Below are 25,364 nucleotides of genomic sequence, written 5' to 3'. Positions count from 1 at the left end.
ATCCCTAAGTTTGTTTAAAGTGATTATAAAGTGTTCATACAAGCATGAAGTGAGACGAAGCTTTATAATAAACTAATAAACTTAAAACCACCCCAAGTCAAGTAATATGTTTAGGATTGACATATTGATAGGGGTCAGGGAACCTGTCTACCAATGCAGGCGTCTTCCTAGGACTTAAGGATGGAGTTTGAGCAATCCTCGGTGAACGGAGCTTCGGAGGTGTCTTCAATGGAGGTTTGAAGGATATGGAGGAGGTGGAGAGGATTTCTCAAGATGAAAAGCTAAGAAAATTACAAAAGATAAAAGATGCCTAATTACATTGGAAAAATCCTATTTATAGGCGTGGTTCGGGCCCTTTCTTTGACCTATTTCGTGTCCTTATGCATGTAGGAAGTCGTGGGGTCCATCGTGGCGTCGTGGGGGCAGAATTGGTCTTTTTGACCAATTCCCGCAGGTCTGCTCGCCGAGCAGGCACTGCCTGCTCGGCGAGCAGGAGCAGTGCCTGGGCGGTGCCTGGGCAGTACTGCTGCTCGGCGAGCAGCGCCTGGGCTGCGCGTCGAGCAGCGCCTGGGCTGCTCACCGATGCTCAATTCACCGAGCGACTGCCGGGGGTCCCCGAGACACGATTTTTGCCTGAAATTGATCCTGTTTTAACTTGCACACGCACATAAACTCCAAACAACATTAGTCCAAAGGCTAAATTGACCCGCCAATCGCTTATTTGAGCAAACGCTTCGTTTGGTGCGACTTTTGGCGGATCAATTAGCTTCAAAAGATAACGGAATTTATAATATGCATGCCATTTTGGCCGTATTTGCCTAAATTGATCATAAAGCGAGCCTAAACAACGAAAAGTATAACTAACTCACACAAAAGCATTTAAATGCGAGAATTGCTCGCTTATTAACTAAATAACGCTGAAAACCGTTCTAAAACCGTACCCAAAGATAGGGGGTTTTGACCCCTATCACATATCACTGTTGAGACTTGCATGTAACAATGTCTGACAGAAAGCTGATCTCACAAGCTTCAGATATACAGATAATCTGGACAGTTGCATGGATCCAATGAAAGGGAGTTCATTAGGATTGGGGACCCGACTTGAGATAACAGGATGGGTAGATTCATCCTTGTCACCTGTTCATCTCATTGGTATTAATAGGTATAAGTAATCCTCAGACTCAAAGGAATGTTAATTGGTGATTCTGGATTATGGAATGTGATGCTTTGATCCTGTTGTAACACGATCCATAACAGAGATGACTCTAGGGTGTGAATGGCAGACGTTGGGTATCACAGGAAGTAATTGCAGGATAATTATACATTGGATTGAGCATTTGTCACTCCCGATAAATGGGAGATACGTCCAAGGATCGCTTGTGGAAGACTTGACTCTAAATCCTTGCAAGGTGATAGCTTAAGACTTGAAATACAGATTTCACTTAACCTATCTAATTGGAGTTGACTCGGCCTGTACAAGTAAAACGAACGTCTCGCTATATGTGACTTGACATTATCCATAGTCATAAGATTCAGTTCAAGGATGTAGTTGATAAAGGATCGAATTATACTGTAACTAATACGGAAAGGTCAACGACAGAATTAACCTGTCTTCTTATAGCTCTGGGGGGAATGTTTCGGATTTGCTAATCACATTTCGCGTACTCATTCCGTTATGCAAAGATTAAATATAATTCTGTGAAAATTAATTTAATAGTTGCATACGGCTAGAAGCAATAAGAACCTAATGGGTCACACATAAGACTTAGAGTCCAAAAGAGAAACACGTGTTAATTAATTGATGGAAGCCCAACTGAGTCCACTAAGGCCCGGTAGATAGGGGTGGGGCGATTTTTATGTATGATAAATACATAAATATTTAATTTGATTTTAACAATTCTAATTAGATTATAATTGTGAATTAAATTAATTAAAGGATAAATAAGTTAGGAGTTTTAATGAGATTAAATTGCTCCTATTATTATCCTATAAGGTTATTATTATTATCTTTATATTTAAGATATAATTGTAAATAATAAATAAGAATTATATTCCGAATTAAATTCTTATTCAGTAACCTAATTCTATTTAACTAGGGTTTAGATACAAGAGAATATAAATACCCCCTATATGTGATTTTCGAAACACACATACTCAACCCGGGAGAGAGAATTTCGACCCACACTAGAGGACGAGATTATCCACCGCTTCCTTCCGTTCAATTGATTTTCATCTCTTTCTCTTATTCCTTGATCTTGTGTTGATTTATTAGAGACAATCTATTCTTGATTGTTTTATACGGTTGATATCTAACTTGATTTTGGATTGTGTCTTTGTCTTGTGCTCGGGAACTCGAAGTAAGAGTTGTGGGCACTTCGATTACAACAGTAGATGGAACATCGAAAGGTATTTCCTTCTATCCCTCTTTATATGAAATAACGATTAACGGATCTTGGGTTAATGGAAATTAGGTTAAAATTTTTATATTTCCGCTGCCAAACGTTTGCCTATTTTCCTTCAATTTTTTTATTAAATTTTTCCATATTCGTGTGAGGTGCTGTCGCTGTTTGTCGTCGCAGCCTTATTGAGGTGCTGAGGTTGGCAATAGTGGTCGTCGAGGTGAAATGTATCCAAGTGATTGTTACAAAAATGACACGTGGCATTGGTGTGGTCAACAGTCAAACGCGTTTTCTATACGGGTCAATATTTGACCGAACATAATGGTGTAAGGGGTTGTATGTGATGTTTTTGGAGAGTTGAGGGGGTTGAGAGGTTGTCCCCTAAGTTGAGGGGGCCAGATGAAAAAAAGTTACAAGCTTAGGGGGTTGGATGTCTATTAAGCCATTGTAAAAAATCCAATTTCAAATGTTTTTCAACCTTGGAATTCAGATATTCTTATAAATTTGTTCCAAATGTTTTTCTCTAAGCAGGTTCAATCTGCTAATTTGGCTACTATGATTTTTTCTCTCTCTTTCATCTCAATTCTGTGAATTAGTTCTTCAAGCTATGAATTTTGGTAACTTAGAGGATTCCTATAATGACACTCTTATTACTATTATTCCTATAAAACATCATCGTCACCCAAGTTTATCGATCATGGACATGGGATATTAATCAAGAAAATAGGTATTTATAAAGGTTACGGAGTACTGGATCGCGCTAATGAAAACACTACATGATTATGGGTTATAAAGTGGATCTCATGTAATACTTATATGCAAATCCTTGGACCTAAAATTATTATGGCTTTTAGATGAGACACATTATACTTTGACGTATGGCTAATGGGCCCGTTAAAGGGTCCTAAGTATGGGTACGGTTGGGTATGCTCTGAGTCATGTTGAGGACTATGATTAAAAAGGTTAAGGAGTACTAGATCGCGCTAATGAAAACACTACATGATCATGGGTTATAAAGTGGATCTCATGTAATACTTATATGCAAATCCTTGGACATAAAATTATTATGGCTTTTAGATGAGACACATTATACTTTGACGTATGGCTAATGGGCCCGTTAAAAGGTCCTAAGTATGGGTACAGTTGGGTATGCTCTGAGTCATGTTGAGGACTATGATTAAAGTGGGGGAATTGTTGCTCTCTTTAAGAGAGAATAGAAATCGTCAGTCACTTGATTAGTGAGACTGAGAAGTATGTGGCCACACCTAAATAAGGTGATAAGAGTTATCTCTCATTTAAACAAAAGTTCAGTTAGACATCAAGGAATGTTCAAGCATAAAATGAGGGTGACAGTACCATGCATCGTGTTGGACCGGATATCACGAAAAAAATGATCATATAAAGTTACAATAGACATATGTTACCTTATATGTGACATTTATCTAATTTGGATAGTCATAATGGCTTACTAGAGTCCCCTTATGATTTATGGACCGAAAGCCAGCTTCGGACTCATTACCAATATTAAGTGAACTTACAGGATTGCATCCAAGAATGAACGTTGGTTAGATTAATTTAGATGTACTTAATTTTTTTTGAGTGAAACTGATAAATATATATATATATATTGAAGCAAATGAAGTTCGTGTGTTATAGCTCTGCTAGCCGGATCAACTTAATTGGATTAAATTCGAGCCGATTATAGAGGGATTACGGCTAATACATGTTGGACATGTGTTACATTAATTCTACTCTTTTTAATGAGCAAAATTAATTATAGGGATAAGGTACTAAAATAGGTCTAAGGTTTTTGGGGAAATATCAATTTAGGTTCAACGTTCAAAATAGTATCAATATAGGCTTAACGTTTACAACATAATATCAATTTAGGCTTAACGTTTATAATATAGCATCAATTTAGGTCTCCCGTACAAAATAGCACCAATATATGCTTAACGTTTACAAAATAATACGAATTTAAACTTAACGTTTACAAAATATATCCAATTTAAACTAAACGTCACAATTAAATTAACCATATTATATTCTTTTCCTATTAACTTTATATGTTATCTTTTTATTTAGTTCTATTTTTTTATTTATTATAATACAATTAATTAGTTTTCTTGCCCATTAAAACCTTATATTTGTTTTTCATCAATCATTCCATGACTCTTAAATTCCATGGCTCATGTAATATATGCAAACTAAAAGTAATTGAATATCCACAATATTACATGACCAATGAAATTTAGTAGTCATGGAATCATTTATGAAAAACGAATATAACATTTTAATGGGCAAAAAAACTAATTAATTGTATTATAATAAATAAGAATATAAAACTAAATAAAAAGATAACATATACAGTTAATAGGGAAATGATATAATATGATTAATTTAATTATGAAGTTTAGCTTAAATTGTATATATTTTGTAAAACGTTAAGCTTAAATTCGTATTATTTTGTAAACGTTAAGTCTATATTGGTGATATTTTGTACGTGATGCCTAAATTGATGCTATATTGTAAATGTTAAGCCTAAATTGATATTATGTTGTAAACGTTAAGTCTATATTGGTGCTATTTTGAACGTTGAGTCCAAATTGATACTTCCCCAAGAACCTTAGACCTATTTTGGTACCTTATCCCTTAATTATATGTTGTAAATCTAAGTGACTTATCAAGGATGTTGTTAAACATAACCTCAATTTCCCACCTCTAGCCCCGTGAAATGACAAAAATACCCTTTGAGGCTTTGAGGTGGGAAATGGGGAAAAATAGCTCTCCCAGCACGCGGACATGAGGTAATCACGCCTCACCACGTTGTGAGAGGTGCGGACGTGATAGCCTCACGCCTCACCATGTGGTGAGGCGTGATTACCTCACGTCCGCATGAATAAATCCCAAAACAAAAAGGTTTGTTGATGATTGTGGTTAACTCGAATTAACCGTTTAGAAATAAAAATTACGGCATTTTAACTCGGATTATCCTTTAACAAATAAAATTTAACAACATAAACATTAAAATAAAAATTAATAAACATAAAAGAGTACATATAATATCAAAAGTGTTAAAATGTAATAAAAGAGTACATATAATTACGGCATTTAGTTCGCTCGACGCCACGCGTCCATAAACTCATGCATCTCCCTCTTAATGAGTGGAGCATCATAAAAAATACATGTACTCGCAAAGCGACCTCCTCTACGCTGGGTCGGCTGTCTAACCGGGGTCGGCTGCTCATCGATATCCTCACCCTCGCGATCACGTCCAGCTGCAGACTGTCGCAGTACCTGGGCTACCACCTCCAAGTAGTCCTCCACAGAATCGCTATCAGGTTCTCTGTCATCAAAATCTGTCGCCCCCTCTGATCCACGAATATCGGGTTGATCCACAATCGGACCCCTCTGCACCTGCTCCGTCGCAGCCCCTCTCCGCCTACGACCAGATATATCAATACCAAGCAATCTCATATGCCGTGGTGTATCATCCTCGTCGTCCATATCTAGACGACGAGCAGATGACGGAATGGATTTCCCCCCAATAGTAGGCCGCTCCGTCTACAAAAAAAATTACACTAAAATTAATCTAAAATTGTAACATATAAATTATAAATTACAAATTACACTAAATTAATTTAAATGTAATTATAATTTAAAAAAAAAACCCCCTCGGGCGTATGAATATCACGCCTGAACCACAGGTCGGGCGTATGAACATCACGCCCGACCAGTGGTGCGGGCGTTTGGCTATCACGCCCGCACCACTGGTCGGGCGTGATGTTCATACGCCAGAACCACAGGTCGGGCGTGATGTTCATACGCCCGACTGCGATTCCGGCGAATTTAAAACACCTCCCACATATCCAAAAACGAAGCGTAAATCAATAAAAAAAACCGTAAATCGTACCATTTTGGCTTTCCCTTTTCGTCCTCTGTCACCATCTATGATTTGGTTCAAAAACTAGTTCGGATTTGATCGAAGAGTCTATAGGGTTCTTGAGAGGTTTTGTCTTTTTTCAATTTTTGGGCAAAGGGTAGTTCGGTCAATTCTCAAGACTAGAGGTGGGAATTTGTGGCTAGGTATAATAATTCACCTTATCAATCATGTTTTAGAGCTTTTCAGTTCAGTGACTGCAAGATCGTCATAAATCCCAAACCTGATTGGGCTCTCATTAATACCAGTCTTTGCCATAGGAGGAACTAATTAAGAGGAAATTAGGGTTTTCCTTTTTCTTTTTCTTTTTTTTCTGAAAGCTCATATATTTTTGTTTAATTAACCCTTTTCATCTTTTAGTAGTAGTAGTTTTCTAAGAAAAAAATATATATCTTACAATAGTAGTAATAATTAATTATTCACAAACAAATTTGTAGAGAGAGATACTTTTCCCTCTTCATGCTTCACATAATTAATTTTAGAAATAAATGAGTTTCAGAAGAAGGGTACTATATATAAATTTATTATCCTTTATTTTTGTCCAAAAGACGTTCAAAGTATTACTTCAATTCACCTAATTATACTGATCTCATCAGAAGATGTAATTACTGTCACTGTAATTTACCTCATACGTACCATTATGATAGTTCATCACAGATCTACAATATGTGAGAAAAAAAAAAAATTGCTCAGTGGAATAACAATTTTTAGGGTAAACTCAAGAAAAAAAACTTACATTTTTTTAAATAGATACTTTGAGGAATTTTTAATTTTTTCAAACAGATAGTGAGATTTTCTTGTCTGACGACCTCAATTTCTGAGAAATTCAAAAATTTGATAATATTCTAAACAATTTTAATAGAAATTGAATTTTTAGAAAGAAAGAGCTTCGAAAAAATATGATTGAAATTGCAAATTTTTGTTAACAAAAAAAAGTTATCCCGGAGAAAAAGGCTTCAATGAAATTATTGTTGGGATTTGTTGAGAAAGCCTATAAAAGAAATTAATAACATAACATGGTACTAAGAATTTTATTGAATAGGTCAATTTCTGCACAATTGAAAAATACAGATTTATGGTCTTTTTATAGGCTCATAATACAACAAAAATAGAGATTTTAAAGGAAACAATAAAATCTTACTACTTGTCTCACTAACAAACTAAAGACCTAGTAAATCTAAACTTAATAAAAAATAATAAAGGATCCCTTTATGTTATAAAGATTAAATTGGTCTGATGTCCCTAAATTGTGGAGAAATGAATAGCAAATCTGGAAGGAGCCTTGTGAATCTCAGACAACATATTCATGTTTTGATAATATTAATTATTATGAATCAGAAGCAATTTATGAGTTGGACCACTCATGTTGCTTCATATAATCATGTTTTACATTTATTCCTATGCCATAAATATATGATGACGATCATTCAATGACAATTTGTTCAACTCTTGCAAAATTCAATTTTAATTAGCGCAGGTTAGGATTTGAACTCGAAATCTAACTAAAGTAATTTGAGACTTTTAATCACTTAAATCAATTTTAATTGGTTAGATATATAATATTTAATCTACTAGATAGAGCAAAATATATACATGATGACATTCTATTTTCTCTATGTACATTTTGGCTTTTTTGACAGTGAAATTGGTGTGAATATACGAAAATGCCCCTAAATATTCTGAAGTGATATTGTCAAACCTAAGTTATTTAATAGTGATTTAGACGTTTAGTCTATTTATTTTTGTAAGTTTTTAAGGGCATTTTTATATATGTTTACAAAAATTTAAATAGTAAAAACATAGTCATCATTTAATGAAACAATTATAGTATTAATATAGTGATATGGAGTTTCTATAAATATATATATAGTGATTTGGAGAGTCCTTCCATTTGAGCTTATTTGCAATAATTGTTGAACTCATATTAAATCATTAAAGAGATTTCGTAGATAGCAACAAGGATTGATATGGGGTCGTAGCTAGGGCTGTAAATGAGGCGGGGCGGGACGGGCGGGGATTGCATTAACCATCTCCGATCACTGGTCTATGGGGATTCTCCATTCCCGAATTACAAATGGAAAAAATTTGGCTACCATCCCCGCCCCACGGGGAATCCCCCCGTTTAAGTTTTTAAATTTTTTACTTTTTTCTTGTAAAACATCAATTTGTAGTATAGTAAAATCTCTATATAGGAATAACCTCTATTTTGTTATAAAAAAAATTCGGTCCTACCTTGGGCCAGTTATAAATAGGAATAACCTCCCAAACGTTATTTGTTATACACTTTTCAAATCTCACCTTTAGAAACTATGTCTCTATATAGTAATAATTATATATTTATATAATTATATATATATATATATATATATATATATATTAAGAATTCAAACTAAATTATAAAATATTAAAAAATACTATTGAAATTATCTATGAGTTGGAAATAAAAAATGTTACATGCCAAGAAGCTTTCAATATTCTTGAAAGGTTAGAAACATTTTGGATTCAACAAGAAGGTGTTCATGCAAGTGAGTTACTAAGTACTCACAAGTTCAAAGATTTAGTAGCAAATATAAAAACTAAATCAATGTGTCAAACAACTTTATATAAATATTTTCTGAATAATAATAATTAGAGAGTTCTTGTTATTGTTAAAAATTTAAAATTTTATGTGTTGAGAAATTTTATCAAACTCTATTTAGTAATAACCTCCCAATTGTTATACAAATAGCTCGGTCTCAAGTGTATTCCTATATAGAGGTTTTACTGTATATAGTTTTTTTAAAGTCATAAACTACTATTTCAGGGACATAAAATCATAAATTACTATACATAGAAAATTAACTAAACATTACAAATAAAGATTCAAAGCATAAAATAAAAACAAGTCCAAAATAAATTAATAATATATATATATATATATATATTTTAGTTTTTTTCTATTCGGGTATTTAGTCGGAGATCCGTTGGGGATCCTCATTGGGGACATTCGGGGACGGGAATTGTGATGGGACATTTATAACCATCCTTGCCCCATTTCTAACTGTCGGGAGCCTTTAACCCGGGACCTCGTAACCAGCCTTTTATAGCCTTGCCTTTTAGCCATTTCTGTGACCTCCCATTTCTTGGCTTTTCTGGGACCTCGTAAACAACCCTCTTGCCTTACCTGGGACCTCTTATAGCCTAACAATATACAAACCATCCTCGTCTCATGGAGACCCAAACGAGATAACGGGGATGGGAAATCCCCAACTAATTGACAGCCCCTCCTTTGTACCAAAAAATACATGGATTAATATTAGGACTGTGTGTTTGCAATATATATATGGAAAAAATTTGTGCATAAAATATTTTTATGTATTTGATTATAATATTAGAAGATATTTTTCGGTGTTTGACTAACAATGTCAGAAAATATTTTCCAATAACTAATTTAAGGTGTATAATATTGTATTTATTTATACTTTTTATTTTCAACTATATATATTATATACAAACGGTGAAAATGTAAAAAACGAAAAAAAAAAAAGAATAAAAAACAGAAAAATGTGATTCCAACATCCGTGACCCGCCAAGGAAAGTTTAAAAAATCGTTGATTAATGATGTTGAATGTATGCGTTTATATGAGGCATCTTTTTTTAACATAAGAGGAGAAGATATATTGGACGGAACCATAACTTTCATAACAACAAATCCTAAATTTGAATTAATATAATTCATCAATCCAAATAATAATACATATAATTGATATTAGCAAAACATACTAAAAATGGAAATTTAAGAGAGAAAAATAGATCGGAACAATTGATAAATAAAGTTGTTCGATGTCTTACCAAAGGGGTGCAGCAATTAAAATTAAAATAGATCAGAACATAGAAATTGTGTATATAAATATGGCCAATGATAATGATATCTAGAGAAATCAAACAAGTACGAAATAAACAAAAAAGAAAATAAAAGAGAAATCAATATAGATATTTACGTGCAATAATAACCGAGCTTAATGGCGGAGAGAACGGTGGGGAGAATGGTGGAGAGAACGACAAAAAAATTTATAAAGTGGTGGTCGGGAAGTGGGTGGGTGGCTGCTGCAATTCGAAGAAGACAAGAATGGTAGGTGGCTAAGGAAATCAAAGAAGAAAGAATAACATTTGATTACTATTAGAAAGAAGAAGTAGTAGGATTCTAACTTTTGGAAAATATTTTACTCTTATCAAAATAGTAAAACATTTCCTCAATTCCTTTATGTATTTTCCAGTTGGTATGCTAGATATTCTTTTTGTTGACTTATTTTTCAAAGCAAACAAACACCGAAAAATTATGAAAATATTTTCTTGCATAATATTTTCTGACAAACAAATGAGACTTCAATCAAGTTCAAAATGTTAATGAAAATGGTTGTCAAAACCAGCCTGAATTTAAAAAAAAATGATACTTTTATTCTCATATTACCTTTTAATATTGTAAAATATTAACAATTTTAATAAAATTATACTAATAATATTTCTTTCTAGTATCGATTTATAATATTTAAATTAAAAATTCAACCTGATAAATTAAAAATATAATAAAAAATTATATATATATATATATATATATATATATAATGTCATTTTTAACAAAAAATAATAATTATTAATATGTAATGTATAAATAAAATAAAAATAGTATTATAATTCATTTCAAATTATGTAATTTATTTTTGTTTATATTTAAAGTTTAAATATTAATTAAACCTTATCAATATTAAAAAATAAAATAAGAAATATTTTTCTTGTAATATTTATTAAAATAAAAAATAAATTTAAATATTTATATTATAAAATTATATGTAATTATATTTATATTATGCATAATAAATCAAAGATTTTTTTTTTTTTTTTTTTTGATGATGATGATATATTGAACTGATTTTTACCATAAAGTTGAATATCAATGTCCCTTTTTTTGGGAGGTTGAAGTGAAAGGGATACAAATCTAAAAGACAATGAAGAAAGTGAAAAGTCGAGGGTGTATTTTTAATGTTTTTCTGAGGACACAACTGTCTCTACCAAAACAATTTAATGCACAAAATGTAAAAGCATCAATATTCTGGGTGAAGAATAAGCAAATTAGATCCCTACTTAAATTCAAAAATTAAAAAAGGTCCATACTTCTTTTTTTATTATATGAATGTGGATATTGTTGCTTCCACCAATACAGTACATGCTGACAACCTGGAGACATCTTTTTCCTAGTAATGAAGTCTTCTTCATACCTCACCTAACAACTTTCCCTATCCTGTCCTCCTCCATTTGTATCAATTTTACATTTCATTTTCTGAATTTGTGTTTCCAAACAATTTTTTAAATTTTTACTTAAATATAGTATTTAATTAATTGTGATTAAGTCATATGATCATTTCGATAAGAATATTTAGGAGGCGTTTGGTTCACGTAAGAGTAATAGAAATGAATCCACAAAAGCAAACAAGGAGAAAGGAAATGAAGTCTCTGAATTTCCACGTCTGTTTGTTTCCGTTCCATAAATGGAATGATATACTTCTGATTTCTTTTGTGGTTATTTGGTTCAAAAAAGAGAATCTGGCCTGAGTTGTGGATTCTTTTTAACAATAACTTTTATACCTACATATTATGTATTAATAAATTAATCACATGTAAGTAAACGAATTAAAATCAATTATTTCAACCACTAAAATTAAAAATTAGTGAAACATACTGAAATAAAAATGAATTAAAGAAATGCATAAAATTTATATTTTAAAAAGAAAATAATTATTTTAAAATAATTAAATATTAATATTAATTTCAAATTGAAATAAGATGATAAAATATAAAAAATTGTCAAATCGATTTTTGGGATAAAAATGTAAATATAAATAAATATAAGGATCTAAAATGAAATTAATGTAAGAATAAAAAAAGATAAATGGATAAAATGAAAATTAAAAGGTAGAATAGAGGTTAAAGTAGAATAGAGATGAAAGATAATAGAAACCCATGGTGAGTTGGGTAATGAAATTAGAAGCAAACTTAAAACTAAAAAAAACAGTAAAGAATATGATTGTATTAATAAAATAAATATCAACAAAATGAATGAATTTTATTTTTTTCGAAATTCTCAAAACGAATGCTTCCTTATAGTCTAGGAGAAACTATTAGACTTACAAAATTTTCATGTTAAATAGAGTACCTACACATTTTCTAATATGTTTCAACTCACTAAAAAAATTGTAACCCAACCAATACACGTTGATATCAGGCAAATATACTTTGTCACGTGGCACCACAGAAATCCAAATCTACTCTCAAAAGATAGAATATATAGCGTCTTCTCAACTAAAATACAACAAAAACGATTGTGTACCAAATGCTTGACTTGGAAAGTCTCACTAGGCCCAATCAAGGATCCAGTCGTTGCCATAATCACAGCTAATCCCAGGAATCACTATCAGGCTCCGATATCTGGACACACTCTCTCCTATCAACGGGAGACACATGGCCCACCTTGCTCCACAATCTATAACAATTTTCTACAGCTCAACATCAGTATAAATAGAGTAAACTCGATTCATTTTCATAAAACTTACGTTTACATGTTTGTTTACTGATTATGATCATCCTATAGTCCTTTCCATAAACTGATATAGTGATGGCTTGTTTAAACAGTTCAATTGGAATCCCTTCCACTAGTGTACTCCCCACAATAGGGATTCATAGAACAATCGAAGAAAAAGCACGTCGAATTCTTCGGATCAATGACAACCCAATCTTGAAAATGGTAGAAGAATGTGAAATCCTAGAGCCCCGACAACAAAGGCTCTTGGATGCAATCTCACAGCGCCTGATAGAAAACCTTGATTATGTCTAGTAGATCGTCAGCATCATGAGACAATAGCATTGCCATCTAAATGGCAAAAGTAAAAGAAAAACTTGTGACAGAAGAAAAAACATTCAGGTATGTAAATAAACCTGAAAATACCAACTGCTCAATCGAACACCCCACTGTTTGAAGTTGCTACTATTGGCAAGATGGATCCTCAAATAGCCGAATGAAAGATCTAGACACCAAATCAAAGGAGAAAGGAGTCTCCCTAGTACAACACCACCGATCCCAGACTGCCCTTCCATGCAACACAAGAGATACTGATCAATTTCCCGTTAAATCAGTCCGAGCAAGAAAAGGAAAACGACCCTCCCCGAACAAGAAGACCCCAGACTCCAACCCTCGAAAGCCCAACACAGTCTTGGCAGAATCCCGATCGGTCAACCAAAAGTAAAAAATTATACTATATTTTGTACGAGTTGGATAGAAAAATTTAAACATTTCATCAAATTTAAAAATATTAATCTCCAATTCTATTACCAAATAAAAAAAATGAAAACTTTTTTTAGAACTAACTTATATGTAAGAATAAGTAGCAAAACATTTGTATTTTATAATGATATTTGAAATTGACCCAACTTATCAAAGTCAGGTATAAAATTGCTATTGGCTGCCAATGTTAGGGGTAAAATTGCATCATTTTAGACGTTATGGGTAAAATTATTCTTAGTTGTCAATATTATGAGTATTTTTGCACCTATAAAATAATAATAATGAAAAAACACTTTTGTTAATCATTGGCGCCTAAGTGGCCTAGCTAAAAATCGCCTAGAGAGCCAAAATGTCCCGAGGAACTAATCAGAGAAAATCGGGATAGATTCTCAATTTCGAACGCCTATGTGGTCCAGACAACCTTGTTTTTTAACAGTGTTCCAAAGAATGAGTAATTAGCATCGAAAGTCACAAAAGTTTGGACAATGTCTCTAATAAGTCACAAAAAGTTAATTCATCGCAATAAAATCACTCAAATTTACTTTTCTCTCAATAAAGTCACTCTGACGTGGTATCGAATCATCAACTAATGTGATATGCACCATATTTTACCATCAAAAAAAATACCCATCAACAAATTTATTTGAATGAATAATGTAAAACAATAAGGAGCTGAAACTTTAGATAAAAATATATGAATAGAAACTAATATGTCAACAATATTTTAAAATGAAATGTAAATAATAGAAGTCATTATCTTTAGAATTATAAGCATTACATAACGTTTTCAAAGCAATTCCGATGAGAATTATTGGGATAAAAACTAACACAAGGAATTTTATTGTCCAAACTTTTATAATCCCTCGTGCTAAGCTAATTACTCTCCAAAGAATTGAGTGCAAATCAAGATATATATAACAAAAATCAAATTGGAGATAAATTAAACACATTCAATTTTATTTCTAGTCTCACCAGGAAAATTGAATTCACCCATCAATGTTTTTAGACAAAAAGCCTAATAGTTTAGTTCAATAAAATAACAAACAAAAAATGAAAAACAAAAATTAAAAAAATAATACCTATACTAATATGTAAAACTATTGAAGAGGGGCTTTTTCTCAGAATGAAATAGCCCCTTGTATCATGGCACATACACTAAAATTAATGCCTTGGAAACCTATTTCTCTTGTAAAACTTACAGGAGTAGTAGACGTGGACCGTAAGCGTATAAAACTGTGAGCAGACCGTTGATATCTCGAAACAGTCCCAAGTGCTTTCAAATCAGACAATCGTTTCACCTAGTCATCTTTTGCTACGCTCGAGGTTGAGCTTGCAGTTCGATTTCCTGAGGAAGTTACCCCAGATGAAGCACTTGACATACCACTGCTGGTGCCTACTCCATTATGATGTGTTGATAGCCCTGGATTCCTCTGAGCATTATTAGCAGCAGGAATCTGCCCCTCCTCTGTCAGTTTTTTTAGAAGATTCATAACAGTCGGGACGAACTTTGCTGACAAGGCTATGAGACCAGGAAGCTGTAAACAGTTCACAAATTAGGCTTCTCCTTGTAGAGACAAGAAGGAAAAATCCATTTTTGAGCCCCTGAAATTTTTGTGATTGCTTTTTTTTTTTTTTATTGGACCGTTGTATTATTCGGGGGCTTGAAAATTAATTTTTCCAAACAAAAAATCATTAAAATTTGAGTGCTGACAAATTTGAACATATCTTCAAGTGAAAACATAGTTAAGTGCCATTGAAACAGCTCTAGATAGCCTAATTCAGATATTAACTCCAAAAACAACAAATTTGAGTAAGATGAGACACTTACAACGCCATGGCGGAATTCAGCAGAAACGTCTAGTTGCACCCACAAGGCTTTACAGACTAGATAAGCTACAAAGATGAGACCGAGATAGAAAGGATTTCTGCCATTTCATTACAAAAAACATATATATACATTAGCACCCAAAGAATCTCATTATTTCACCCAAAAAAAATTTCTGAACCATATCATCAACGTATACCTCAGAAGTGTCATAAATTCATTGAACCCCAGCACTAGCAATGCGAGAATTGCCCATGGTGGTGGTAACCAGTTGTTACCACGTTTGTTGGCTTCCTGAAATTACAAAAAATAGAAACAGATCAATACGAGACAAGTAAATACAAAACTTTACTGCAATTCAAAATATAAGTAGAAAGTTTTGATTTAGGATGCAAATCAAAATAGAAATGAACAACTTACACATCCAATATGAATTATTTATTCATTATTTAGAGCCAAGGGATTATTAAGACTATTCAGACATTTTGCAACTGAACCTTAGACAATCTGCAACTGATATCCAATCATTCACATATTTTCAAAAGGTTATGTTTTTATGGTTGTTTCTAAACAGGCATAGAGTCTTGAAAGTATAACCTGAATCTTTACTGGCTCTTCTAGCCAGAGCCAGCAAACATGTAAGCACTTCATTATTTTCTGATTCATGTTCTAAGTACGGACAAAAAAAAAGTAAACAAACATTTATAAAGAATCAATCAGTAATACAGATTATATGAGGAAATTATACCTGAGCAGAAATTGCCTGAGTGACAGTATACTCTGTCTCTGCCTTGAATTGCCTCCACAAGGATTTACACTGGACAGGAGTGATCAATGTCCTTGCTGGTGGAACCTATAACAGATGAATCAGTTGCAAGTGTTGATTAGTCTTTAAGTTAAAGCAAGAGGCAGAAAAATTATTGCAATAAAAACAGAAAAGGAGAACTCTAAAGTGGCATCCAATGCTCCTATTCAGATTAATTAATTATTTTCATGTCAAGGACATGCTAAATAAATCTGGAATATGGATCCCTTCCATACCATCAACAAGATCCATTTTAACAAGCCACAAAAGAAAGATTTTGGTGATCAAAGTAAATAAGCAGAAAGGAGTTGTAAATCAAAACAACCAAATGTTTCATATACATTTAGAAGGGTATCCTGATAAATCTAATTCAGGTACTGGTCCAGAAAAAGGTTAAGAAAACAAAGCAGCTTCTAGTATTTTAATGAATTAGAGCAGACAACAAATCTAATAGTGCAGGCCAAAATATTGAAGTTAATCCCCATTCTTTTACAGAATCGTGTATGACTTTTAGTACAACATATTTCCAAGATACAATTGTAAACTGAACAAAGACAATAAAATGCAAAAAGCAAAAACCAACCTCATCCCAAGTGCTTGACGCCAGTGGATCAGTTTTCTGGATACTTCTCTCTTTACCAGCAGCACTGCTGTTGGCATCCAATAATGCAGATAACAGAGTCTTTTCAATATTATCAACTTCATCATCCAAGCGGATTGCAACCATTACAGATAACAGCTTCAAGGACTGATAAGGGTTAATCAATCAAATAATCAGGCATCCAGGGAGCAACATCATCAGTGCATCTTTAAGAATAATATTCACAATTTCATGAAAACAGAATTGCAATATACCAAAGAGCGTGCCGTTTTCGTAATTTCTCGAATATCTTCACTTCCAGTCCAAACTCGAGGAATTGAATCAGCATCATGGCTAAACAGCGTTGAAAACCTGAACAATAATTTTACAGTAAATCCTAACGGACATTCTAAATAAAATCAAATAACTCATTTCAAACAATTCCAAGCATTTTCTACCTTTCCTTCATACGGATCAAGACTCGTCCAGATTCTTCCTTCGCTTTTGCTTCAACAACACCTCTTGCGTAATTCTTCAAACTACCAAGCATTTTTTCCTTAGTTATTTCATCCAAGTCAAAGCCAACAAGTGCACTAGAGAGACCAGAAACTGCTGATTCTGTCTCTCGGCGTAGAATTCTCTTAATTGCTGGCCACGTCTCATTATTCGCCCCATCAAGAAGAGCATCAACAGGTCCAAGTAATGCCTGGTTTAATTTTTCCTGTAAATGGTTCAGGTAAAATTTTAGTGTAAACATCTAGGGTTCATAAAACAGGACAAAGCACCCAAAATTTCTTGTATCAATCCAAAAACATATATTGCCAATTAACATTTAAAACAAGGTTATTAAGTAAAACAACATTCCAGATATATACAATTTTGGCATAAATTTAACAATTCTGGGATAATGAATTGAACTAGTGAAATATTAACCCTGTTGTACAAGTTGCACTTATTGTACCGCCAATCTTCAATTCAATGGTTCAACCCAATTGAACTTGATTTCCCATCAAACAAAAGATCAAGCTTATTTACAAAATATTCCTCATACCACCCGACAAACAAAAGAAAATTCATTGCATTAAAGACAATCATTAAAATAATTAAAAAGTTCGGGACACAGTCTCAAATAATCATACCTGATACAATGATGTCAATTCAGACAGTTTAGCTTCACGAACTGACGCAATATGTGCATCTATGTCACGTCGAAGCTTATCCCCCACTTTAGAGTTGTCCCAATTGGCTTGTTCAATAGTAGCATCTGTGATTATCATAGAACAATGTCGAAGCATAATTTGATTAGGCATTGGGTAAAGAAACCACTTGAGCTTCTAAAGTACTCTGTAAGATGTGTATGACCATCCGTCTATCCTAATACATCTGATGTTCAACTGACTCACTAATATTATTACCTTCAAGTTCCAAAATTCTAGCTCCCTAATAGTATATTCAATGCTCTGTGTTTTGTCACTTTCCTTCCCACTACATCATGCAAAAAAAAATGAAATGGTAGAGATAATTTGGCATACCTCTACATCCTTCATTAAAATGAGCCATGTAAGACTGAATGCATGAATAAGCAGCTGAAGAAAATCCTTCCCCTGAAGTCAAAGCCTTGTCAAATGCTTCCTTGAATTTGTCAAAAGTTTCTGATCTCAGATGTCCCAACATCAATTGATATGCAGGTTGGACAAGCTACAAATCAGAAGAAGAGAAGTAACATGCATTTTAAGAAATGCACATTTTTTCAAGTTAATTCATAAGCTTAACATTGAGACAGATATCAAACTTAGGGAAAAATAAATAAATAATAAAAAGAGACAAGTGACTTCTGTCCATGAAGTCTTTACAATAGGAAATATTGCATATAGTTAGAGTGAGATTTTGGACACATATAGGGAAGATTGATCAATACAAGTTCACATTTTCTCATTTCTCTTTTCTTATACCCGCAAATGCATCTACTCGACCACTAGTTCCAAGTTCCAACCTAGTTTAGTTTTTCAAACAGTTTCTTGCATCAGAGGGGGGAGGTCAATTGAAAACTTGAGCTGTCCTAAGATTCTAATAATTGAACAATTGATTAATAGTAATAGAATCACAGTGTTAATCCCCTCTCTGACAGTCTGTCAGGAAAATGATACCCTCAAACAGGTTCATGCAGCACAGGTACTTAACTACAACTGTCAATCAGAATTAATAGCAAGCATTGTTTTGCCTTTAGTGGTAAATGGCATACATATAGACCAAATATAGAAAAGAACCATCATAAATATTTTAATAAACTACTGGAGAAATGATTACTTGCAGCAATTTTTCTTCAAGCTGCTTTCTCTTTGTAGATCTGACTCCTTCATCAAAATAAACAGCTTCTTCATCATACCTGGAATTAAAAGTAAATGCAAACGTAATGATGCTAATAAATGTATCAAAATATCCTAGAACATGAAACAAAAGTCAAGAATAGCATATTATTACATTGAATCATCCAGAGTTAACCAAATGAATAAGCCACTGTCTCCAACATATGAAGACAGATTTTTCCTTCTCTACAGCTCCCAGTTTTATAAAAGCAAATAAGTTACACCGTTAAAGTTTCCTAATGTAACAACTGTGGACAAGTGACAAGACAAGTAGGACACTAAACAAATCTACCAAAATGTCACCAACAATCCAAACAAATGCATAAAACATGTACCATGCTTAAGCTTGCTCCTAAAGCTGCTTAATTGCCAGACAAAATTATTTCAGTTTCACAGCGCTTGTAAAACGGCGAGTAGGATTAAGAGAAAACAGACTTACTCGGACAGAGAAATCTTTAGATTTGAACTAATCTTCTTTCCAAAGCCTGAGACAGGGCCAGATTGTACATCCTCTTCTATTTCATGCCACTCCTAAGGACAACATCAAAATTTGGTAACTGAACTTCTAAAAAAACTTAATCAATTGCAAATTGTAGCTATTAGCAAGAGTGAAGACAAAAAAAAATATTAAAGAGCATCCAAAGTGAGAATACCTTATTTTCCATGAACATAGCATATTTTTCATGGGCAATTTCTTCACAGCGTACAGCAGCAACCATGACCTGCAAATAGATGGATAGATTCATCAACAAATAACAATTATATGTGCATTTGTTACAAGCCTCTGAGCAAAACAAAGAAAATAAAATTACCTTGTGAGCAGGAAGGTCAAGGTCCTTATTCTCCTTGATTACTTTCCAGATTTGCTGAGCACTAAAACAAAAACCGGAAGCAGGAACTACACCCCGTCGGTCTCCTGCAAGTCCACCAGGTGCAATAGAATGGGTGAACCGCTGCCTCAAACTAGCAACCTTCATTGGAAACAATAGGTCAAACAAATTATAAATACAACTGTCAATGAAGTACATTCAGCAACAAGATCCTGTTTATTCAACAATTAGAAGAAACAGTACCAATATCAAGACTCAAGGTGATCTATCTCAGTCCAAATGTTCACATGTTATAAAAGAGCCTAAACTCAGTGTACAAGGTACCTAGCTTACCTGCTCCCTGAATTGCTCTTCCTTTTCTTCAAAACTAGAGAGTGCAACAACTTCAACCTGTTCATATGTCACAGGTAACAGAAGTTCAACATGAATTCCTTAATTCTCTTCTGAAAACATGTGAAACCAATAATCCTTTAGCTTTATATCAAGGAAATTTATGATATCTCACATTAAAAAATTCACTCAATAGGGTTTCTTTTTGTGACTCTGGCTTAGGAACACTATCCCATATCTGCAGTTAAAGTAGGAGAAGTTAAAAGACAGCAAAGACAGTATTGTCATAATCAATAAAATATGAGCAGCACATGATCTTTTACCTTCTGGATATCTTCTCTTAGAACAGGTTCTAAGTTCTCCAGTGGTGTCTGTAAATAATTCAAAATCAAAACGCAAAATAATATACATGCTAAGGTTGCTTTGCACCAGCGTAAACAAACAAAAGAAATAAGCAAAACCAGATCTCTCCCATATCACAAAATTAATTAAACATGGCTAAGGAACACACCCTCGTTTTATCACGTATAACAAACATCAGAGTTGTTTTGCGTGGACTAAACAATCGCATCATGACCTGCAAGCAAACAAAAACAGTAAAGAAATATACGTTGAAGTTGATGAAAACTTGAACTATTCTGAAAGACATATACAAAGAATACCTGAAATACAGTCTTTAAGAGAGGTTTGTTTGCAGCTTGCTCACGGCCAATATCATGACACCACCTAGTAACATTTTTCCGCAAGAGTATGCATACATGTTAGAAAGAGCATTTCATGAAGCACTAATAAATTTGAAGAATATAGATCTAGTGCTAAGCAAAGATCTTACATGTTAATCAATACTATATCTGAAACAGCAAGCGCAAAAAGGGCACTCTGCTTCTCAAAAGCTGTATCATCCTAAAAACAAGAGCGGCAAGTAAAATTTTGAGCAAAGGCATTAAAGGGGGGTGCAGAAAGGGAAGGGATGTAAAATCTGAAGCAGAAAATGTCTTGTTATGAATCTTGAGTGCTTGACAAATATAAAATGAGAAGTCAAGGCTCAACATAAGCAATAGCACGGAGTCAGTGGCAGAGCTCAAACAGACACATCTAATAATTTAAACACAGCATATCATTCTAAATCAGTGTAACTGCAGCAGGACTAATGTTCATATTGTCTCTGAATCCAGCTGATATTCCATTACTAACCAAAAATCCCATAAGAATCATTTTGCTCACCAAGCTAAGAAACAGCCATATACTGTATTAGTGTTTTGGATATTCAAAGAGCTAAGGAGACAATTTCAAAGTACCTACTCAACTAAATGACAATGGCCTAATCCACCAAAGCAGAATGTAGACCTTGGTTTTAAGGTTAATAATTCCAACTTCAACACAAAGGCAAGACCATTTACATTGCCATTTACCAATAATGCATAGAGGAAGAAAAATTTTAACACGTAGGAGGAGACAACTACTTCAGAAATATAGTGATAGATGCATATTACATATATGAGTTTTATCTTCAGTAGAACATAAACAATGACAAAGAAGTGAACACCCATTAATCACATATTAAAATAAAATAATGATAATGAAAAGATCAAAGAGTTGCAGAAAAGAAAAAAAAAATTGTAAAGGGCCGCACCTCTCCACGTTCTCTTCCATCTGTACCCTCTAAGTCCATTACTAGAGTACAAGGTTCAATGCCAGCACATTTAGCTAACCAGATACCTTTTGTGGTTTGGCTCCTGGAAAGAAAATGTAACACCTTTTATGATTTGAAACCTTGAACAAATTATACACAGAAATAAAGGATTTCATTTCAAAGATATTGAACGTCAGAGAAATACAAAAACATACCTTCCTTTAAATGCATCCATCTCTCTAAAGTTGGTGTGAAATAAATTATTTAACAGAGTGCTTTTTCCTGTTCAGTTCACAAGAAGAATTTATACTCTATTTTAGATAAAAAAAAATAGAGTTGGAACACATAGCGGTAGCTGTTCAGGGAAGACTATAGTGGAGTAAAATCGAAAAGAATGAATTGCATGGTCAATATTTTACGCTAGAAATGTCTTTCGCCACTAGCATTTCTGAGGATTAAGTTTCAAAACAAAACCTTCCTTTGTTTCTTGGTTGGGTCATATTGTTCTCACAACAGGATAAATGAGGAAGCAAACTGCAAATCACATCATGAAATCTAGTGTACAAGAAGCCCTACTGGAGACACATAAAAACTCACGAGGAACAGCTAAAGGAGAAAACATATATATGCATACCACTACTTTGTGGGCCCATGATGGAGGCTACAGCATATGATAGTCCACATTCTCCAAATTTCACCTCCTTAATAAATCGTTCTATTCCAGCAGCATTAAATACACCATCACCATCAATCAACTGAGTAGAACAACACACTGGGCTATTCTCTGAAAATAACAAATTTCAGAAATTAATAGCTTCCAGAGTATCATAACATTAATCTTTGAAAACCTGTGCAACCTTCATAATAGATCACAAATTATAGCACAAACTATCTATATAAATTTGAACTTAAAAAAAAGGGCGGCCCGGTCGCATTACGCGTCCCCGCTGAGCGAGGGTCCGGGGAGGGGTCCCACCACAAGGGTGTATTGGGGGCAAGCCTTCCCTTGCCAATTTAATTGGCAAAAGGCCGCTCCTAAGACTCGAACTTAAAATTAAAAATTACGATAGAGACCAGACAAGAATAAAGTGAAAGAGAGCCATTTCATAAACACCACAGCCACCAAAGGAGAAAAGAAAAAACAGTTTCATGAGACTTGTAACGATTAGATAGAAGGAATGATCAACCCTGAGGTTGGTGCCCGAGAAAAATAAAACCAAGGACAAGAAAATGGAACAGGAACCAAAATATGAATAAAATGGAGCTCTCCGGATTCATATAAAGACAATCCAATTCATCCACTCATATTAAAGTTAGTCCTGTTCATCTCCCTCCAATGAGAAAATTCTTTTTATGAATCTTCAAATCCCAAAAATAAGATTCTCCAACTCAGGGAGTCCTTTTCTTTCTCTCTCAATTTCCCAGCCACCAGACAGGATTAACAATTTCATCACGATCCGAATTCAAGGCCCCAAAAAATATTGAAATTCTGAAATTTAGAAACAGTTGAAACGTAACATAATAAATCTGGAAAACATATATCCTGAAAGTATAATTAACCATTATCACGTAAAGTGTTCATATGTTTCAATCAATTGCTTAACGGAGCCATTAAATATCACCAATTTAACAACAAACAGAAACCGCAAGAAAAACATTGCAAACATTGTACCAATGAAAGAAAAACAAATACAATGATCACATGAAACGCATGATATTAATGACTACATAAATTAACGGCGCGCAAATGCATAAATTATGGCATAAGAAGCTTCAATTGAGAAGGAAAATGTCGAGAGCAATTTAAAAAGAGAAATGATCAGCAGGGATCGAAATTGAGAGATTACCCATTGTAGAATTGGATCCCAATGGGAGATGATTGAGATTGAGAGCTCGATATGACCTCAAAGATGTTACACAGTGAAGATCGCTTGATAGAGAAAGCAGAGAAATACAGAGAGATCTATGAAAAAGACGGAAATTTTTTAACCTTTTGTGTTTTTCTTTTTTTCTGCTTTTTAAATTTAAAGTTGTAGACTTGAGTATCCCAATATTTTTAATTTAATAAAAGGAAAAGAAAATATATATAAAAAATTACTTCATTTAAGAAAAAAACAAAGTTCATGATTCCATTAATTAGTTCATTGATGATATAATTTTCAATAAATTAGCCATCCATTGTATTAGTTTATCAAATAGAAATTTAAAAAAATTCAAATAATATGGATAATAGTAAATTTATTAGCCAATTATCTCAAATGTTTATCCTTTAATTTAAAATCTTCATTAAGGAGGAATTTTTGTACAAATAAATATTTATATTCTAACTATCAACCAAAAATTTAATGTATAAATATCCAATAAATCAAACAAATATCTAAAATATTATAAGCAAATAATGAACTTTTTTATTTGAGAAAAATAATGAACTTTTTTTATGAAAAGGCAAATAATGCACCTAAATTTAAATAAATTGTGACAAATGATAAATTAGATTTCTAAAACTATATATGATGGTATTTAATATAAAAAGTAACATAAAAAAAATTACGATTTTGTTTTTTCTCTCCCTTGTGAGACGCTTTGCTCTTTCCCCTTGTGAGGAACCCTAGACTTTGGCGGCTAGGCACCTGCCGACGGCTATCCAATGGAAGACAATATGGTAAACCTCTCTATTCATCTGGCAGAAGATGACGAACTGGCTGTGGAACCTGATTCCACGAGTGCGGATACAGCGTTTACAGAATTCTATTTGGTGGGACGTTTCCTCACCGATCGACCGATAAAGCTCCCGGTAACGAAGCACCGTATGGCGGGGCTGTGGAGACCAGGCAAGATGCTAACGGTCCGTGATTTGGGAAATGGCCTTTACATATTCCAGTTCTACCACATACTAGATCTGCAGAGGGTCCTTGCTGGGGGGCCGTGGGTCTTCAATGGTCATTTCCTCCTTTTGCACCACCTACAAGAAGGCGACATCCCTACAACGGTGACACTCCACCATATTCCGATATGGATCCAGATTCACGATTTACCCCTGGGATATATGTCGGTCAAAGTAGGCACTCTGCTGGGAAATTTCATCGGGGAATTCCTAGAATATGATTCTAAAAATAATACTGGATGCTGGAGATGCTTTATACGGATTCGTGTCAAAGTCGACGTGCATGTTCCCCTGAAGAGGTGGAAGAAGCTGAAGCTGAAAAATGGAACTGGCAGTACAGTGCAGTTTCAGTATGAGGTCCCTACCATGTGTGCTATCTGTTACGTCTGCAGACTACTGGGGCACGGTGATACTTTCTGTCCGGAGCGTTTCAAGTCGGTTCCAACTAGGGTCAGTA

The 25,364-nt window shown here is 33.7% G+C and overlaps 1 protein-coding gene across 1 annotated transcript; it reads right to left on the bottom strand.

Annotated features, from left to right (window-relative positions):
• Nucleotides 1-14,583: 14,583 nt before the first annotated feature.
• On the bottom strand, nt 14,584-24,030 carry LOC136223037 (protein ROOT HAIR DEFECTIVE 3-like). Its single transcript, XM_066010821.1, has 23 exons — nt 23,871-24,030; nt 22,658-22,807; nt 22,239-22,305; nt 22,024-22,126; nt 21,223-21,293; nt 21,053-21,116; nt 20,902-20,967; nt 20,714-20,761; nt 20,566-20,628; nt 20,394-20,450; nt 20,043-20,201; nt 19,884-19,952; nt 19,670-19,761; nt 19,172-19,250; nt 18,397-18,562; nt 18,004-18,128; nt 17,323-17,585; nt 17,140-17,236; nt 16,868-17,032; nt 16,228-16,332; nt 15,679-15,773; nt 15,483-15,579; nt 14,584-15,189 (listed from the first exon to the last, which is right to left on the bottom strand). The coding sequence occupies exons 1-23, from the start codon at nt 23,872-23,874 to the stop codon at nt 14,953-14,955; spliced, it is 2,442 nt and encodes an 813-aa protein (XP_065866893.1). The 5' UTR covers nt 23,875-24,030; the 3' UTR covers nt 14,584-14,952.
• Nucleotides 24,031-25,364: the final 1,334 nt, after the last annotated feature.

Source organism: Euphorbia lathyris, chromosome 3 (assembly GCF_963576675.1).
Source record: "Euphorbia lathyris chromosome 3, ddEupLath1.1, whole genome shotgun sequence".
Lineage (NCBI taxonomy): Eukaryota > Viridiplantae > Streptophyta > Magnoliopsida > Malpighiales > Euphorbiaceae > Euphorbia > Euphorbia lathyris.
Note: the sequence above shows the minus strand (reverse complement) of the source record. Positions and strands in the feature narration are given on the sequence as shown.

Excerpts from the sequence above, each read along its gene's own strand:
- LOC136223037 (XM_066010821.1), bottom strand. Across the intron at positions 22,306-22,657 it reads CATGGGCCCACAAAGTAGTG|GAAAAAGCACTCTGTTAAAT; the intron begins GTATGCATATAT and ends TGAACTGAACAG. Across the intron at positions 20,629-20,713 it reads TAAGAGAAGATATCCAGAAG|ATATGGGATAGTGTTCCTAA; the intron begins GTAAAAGATCAT and ends CTTTAACTGCAG.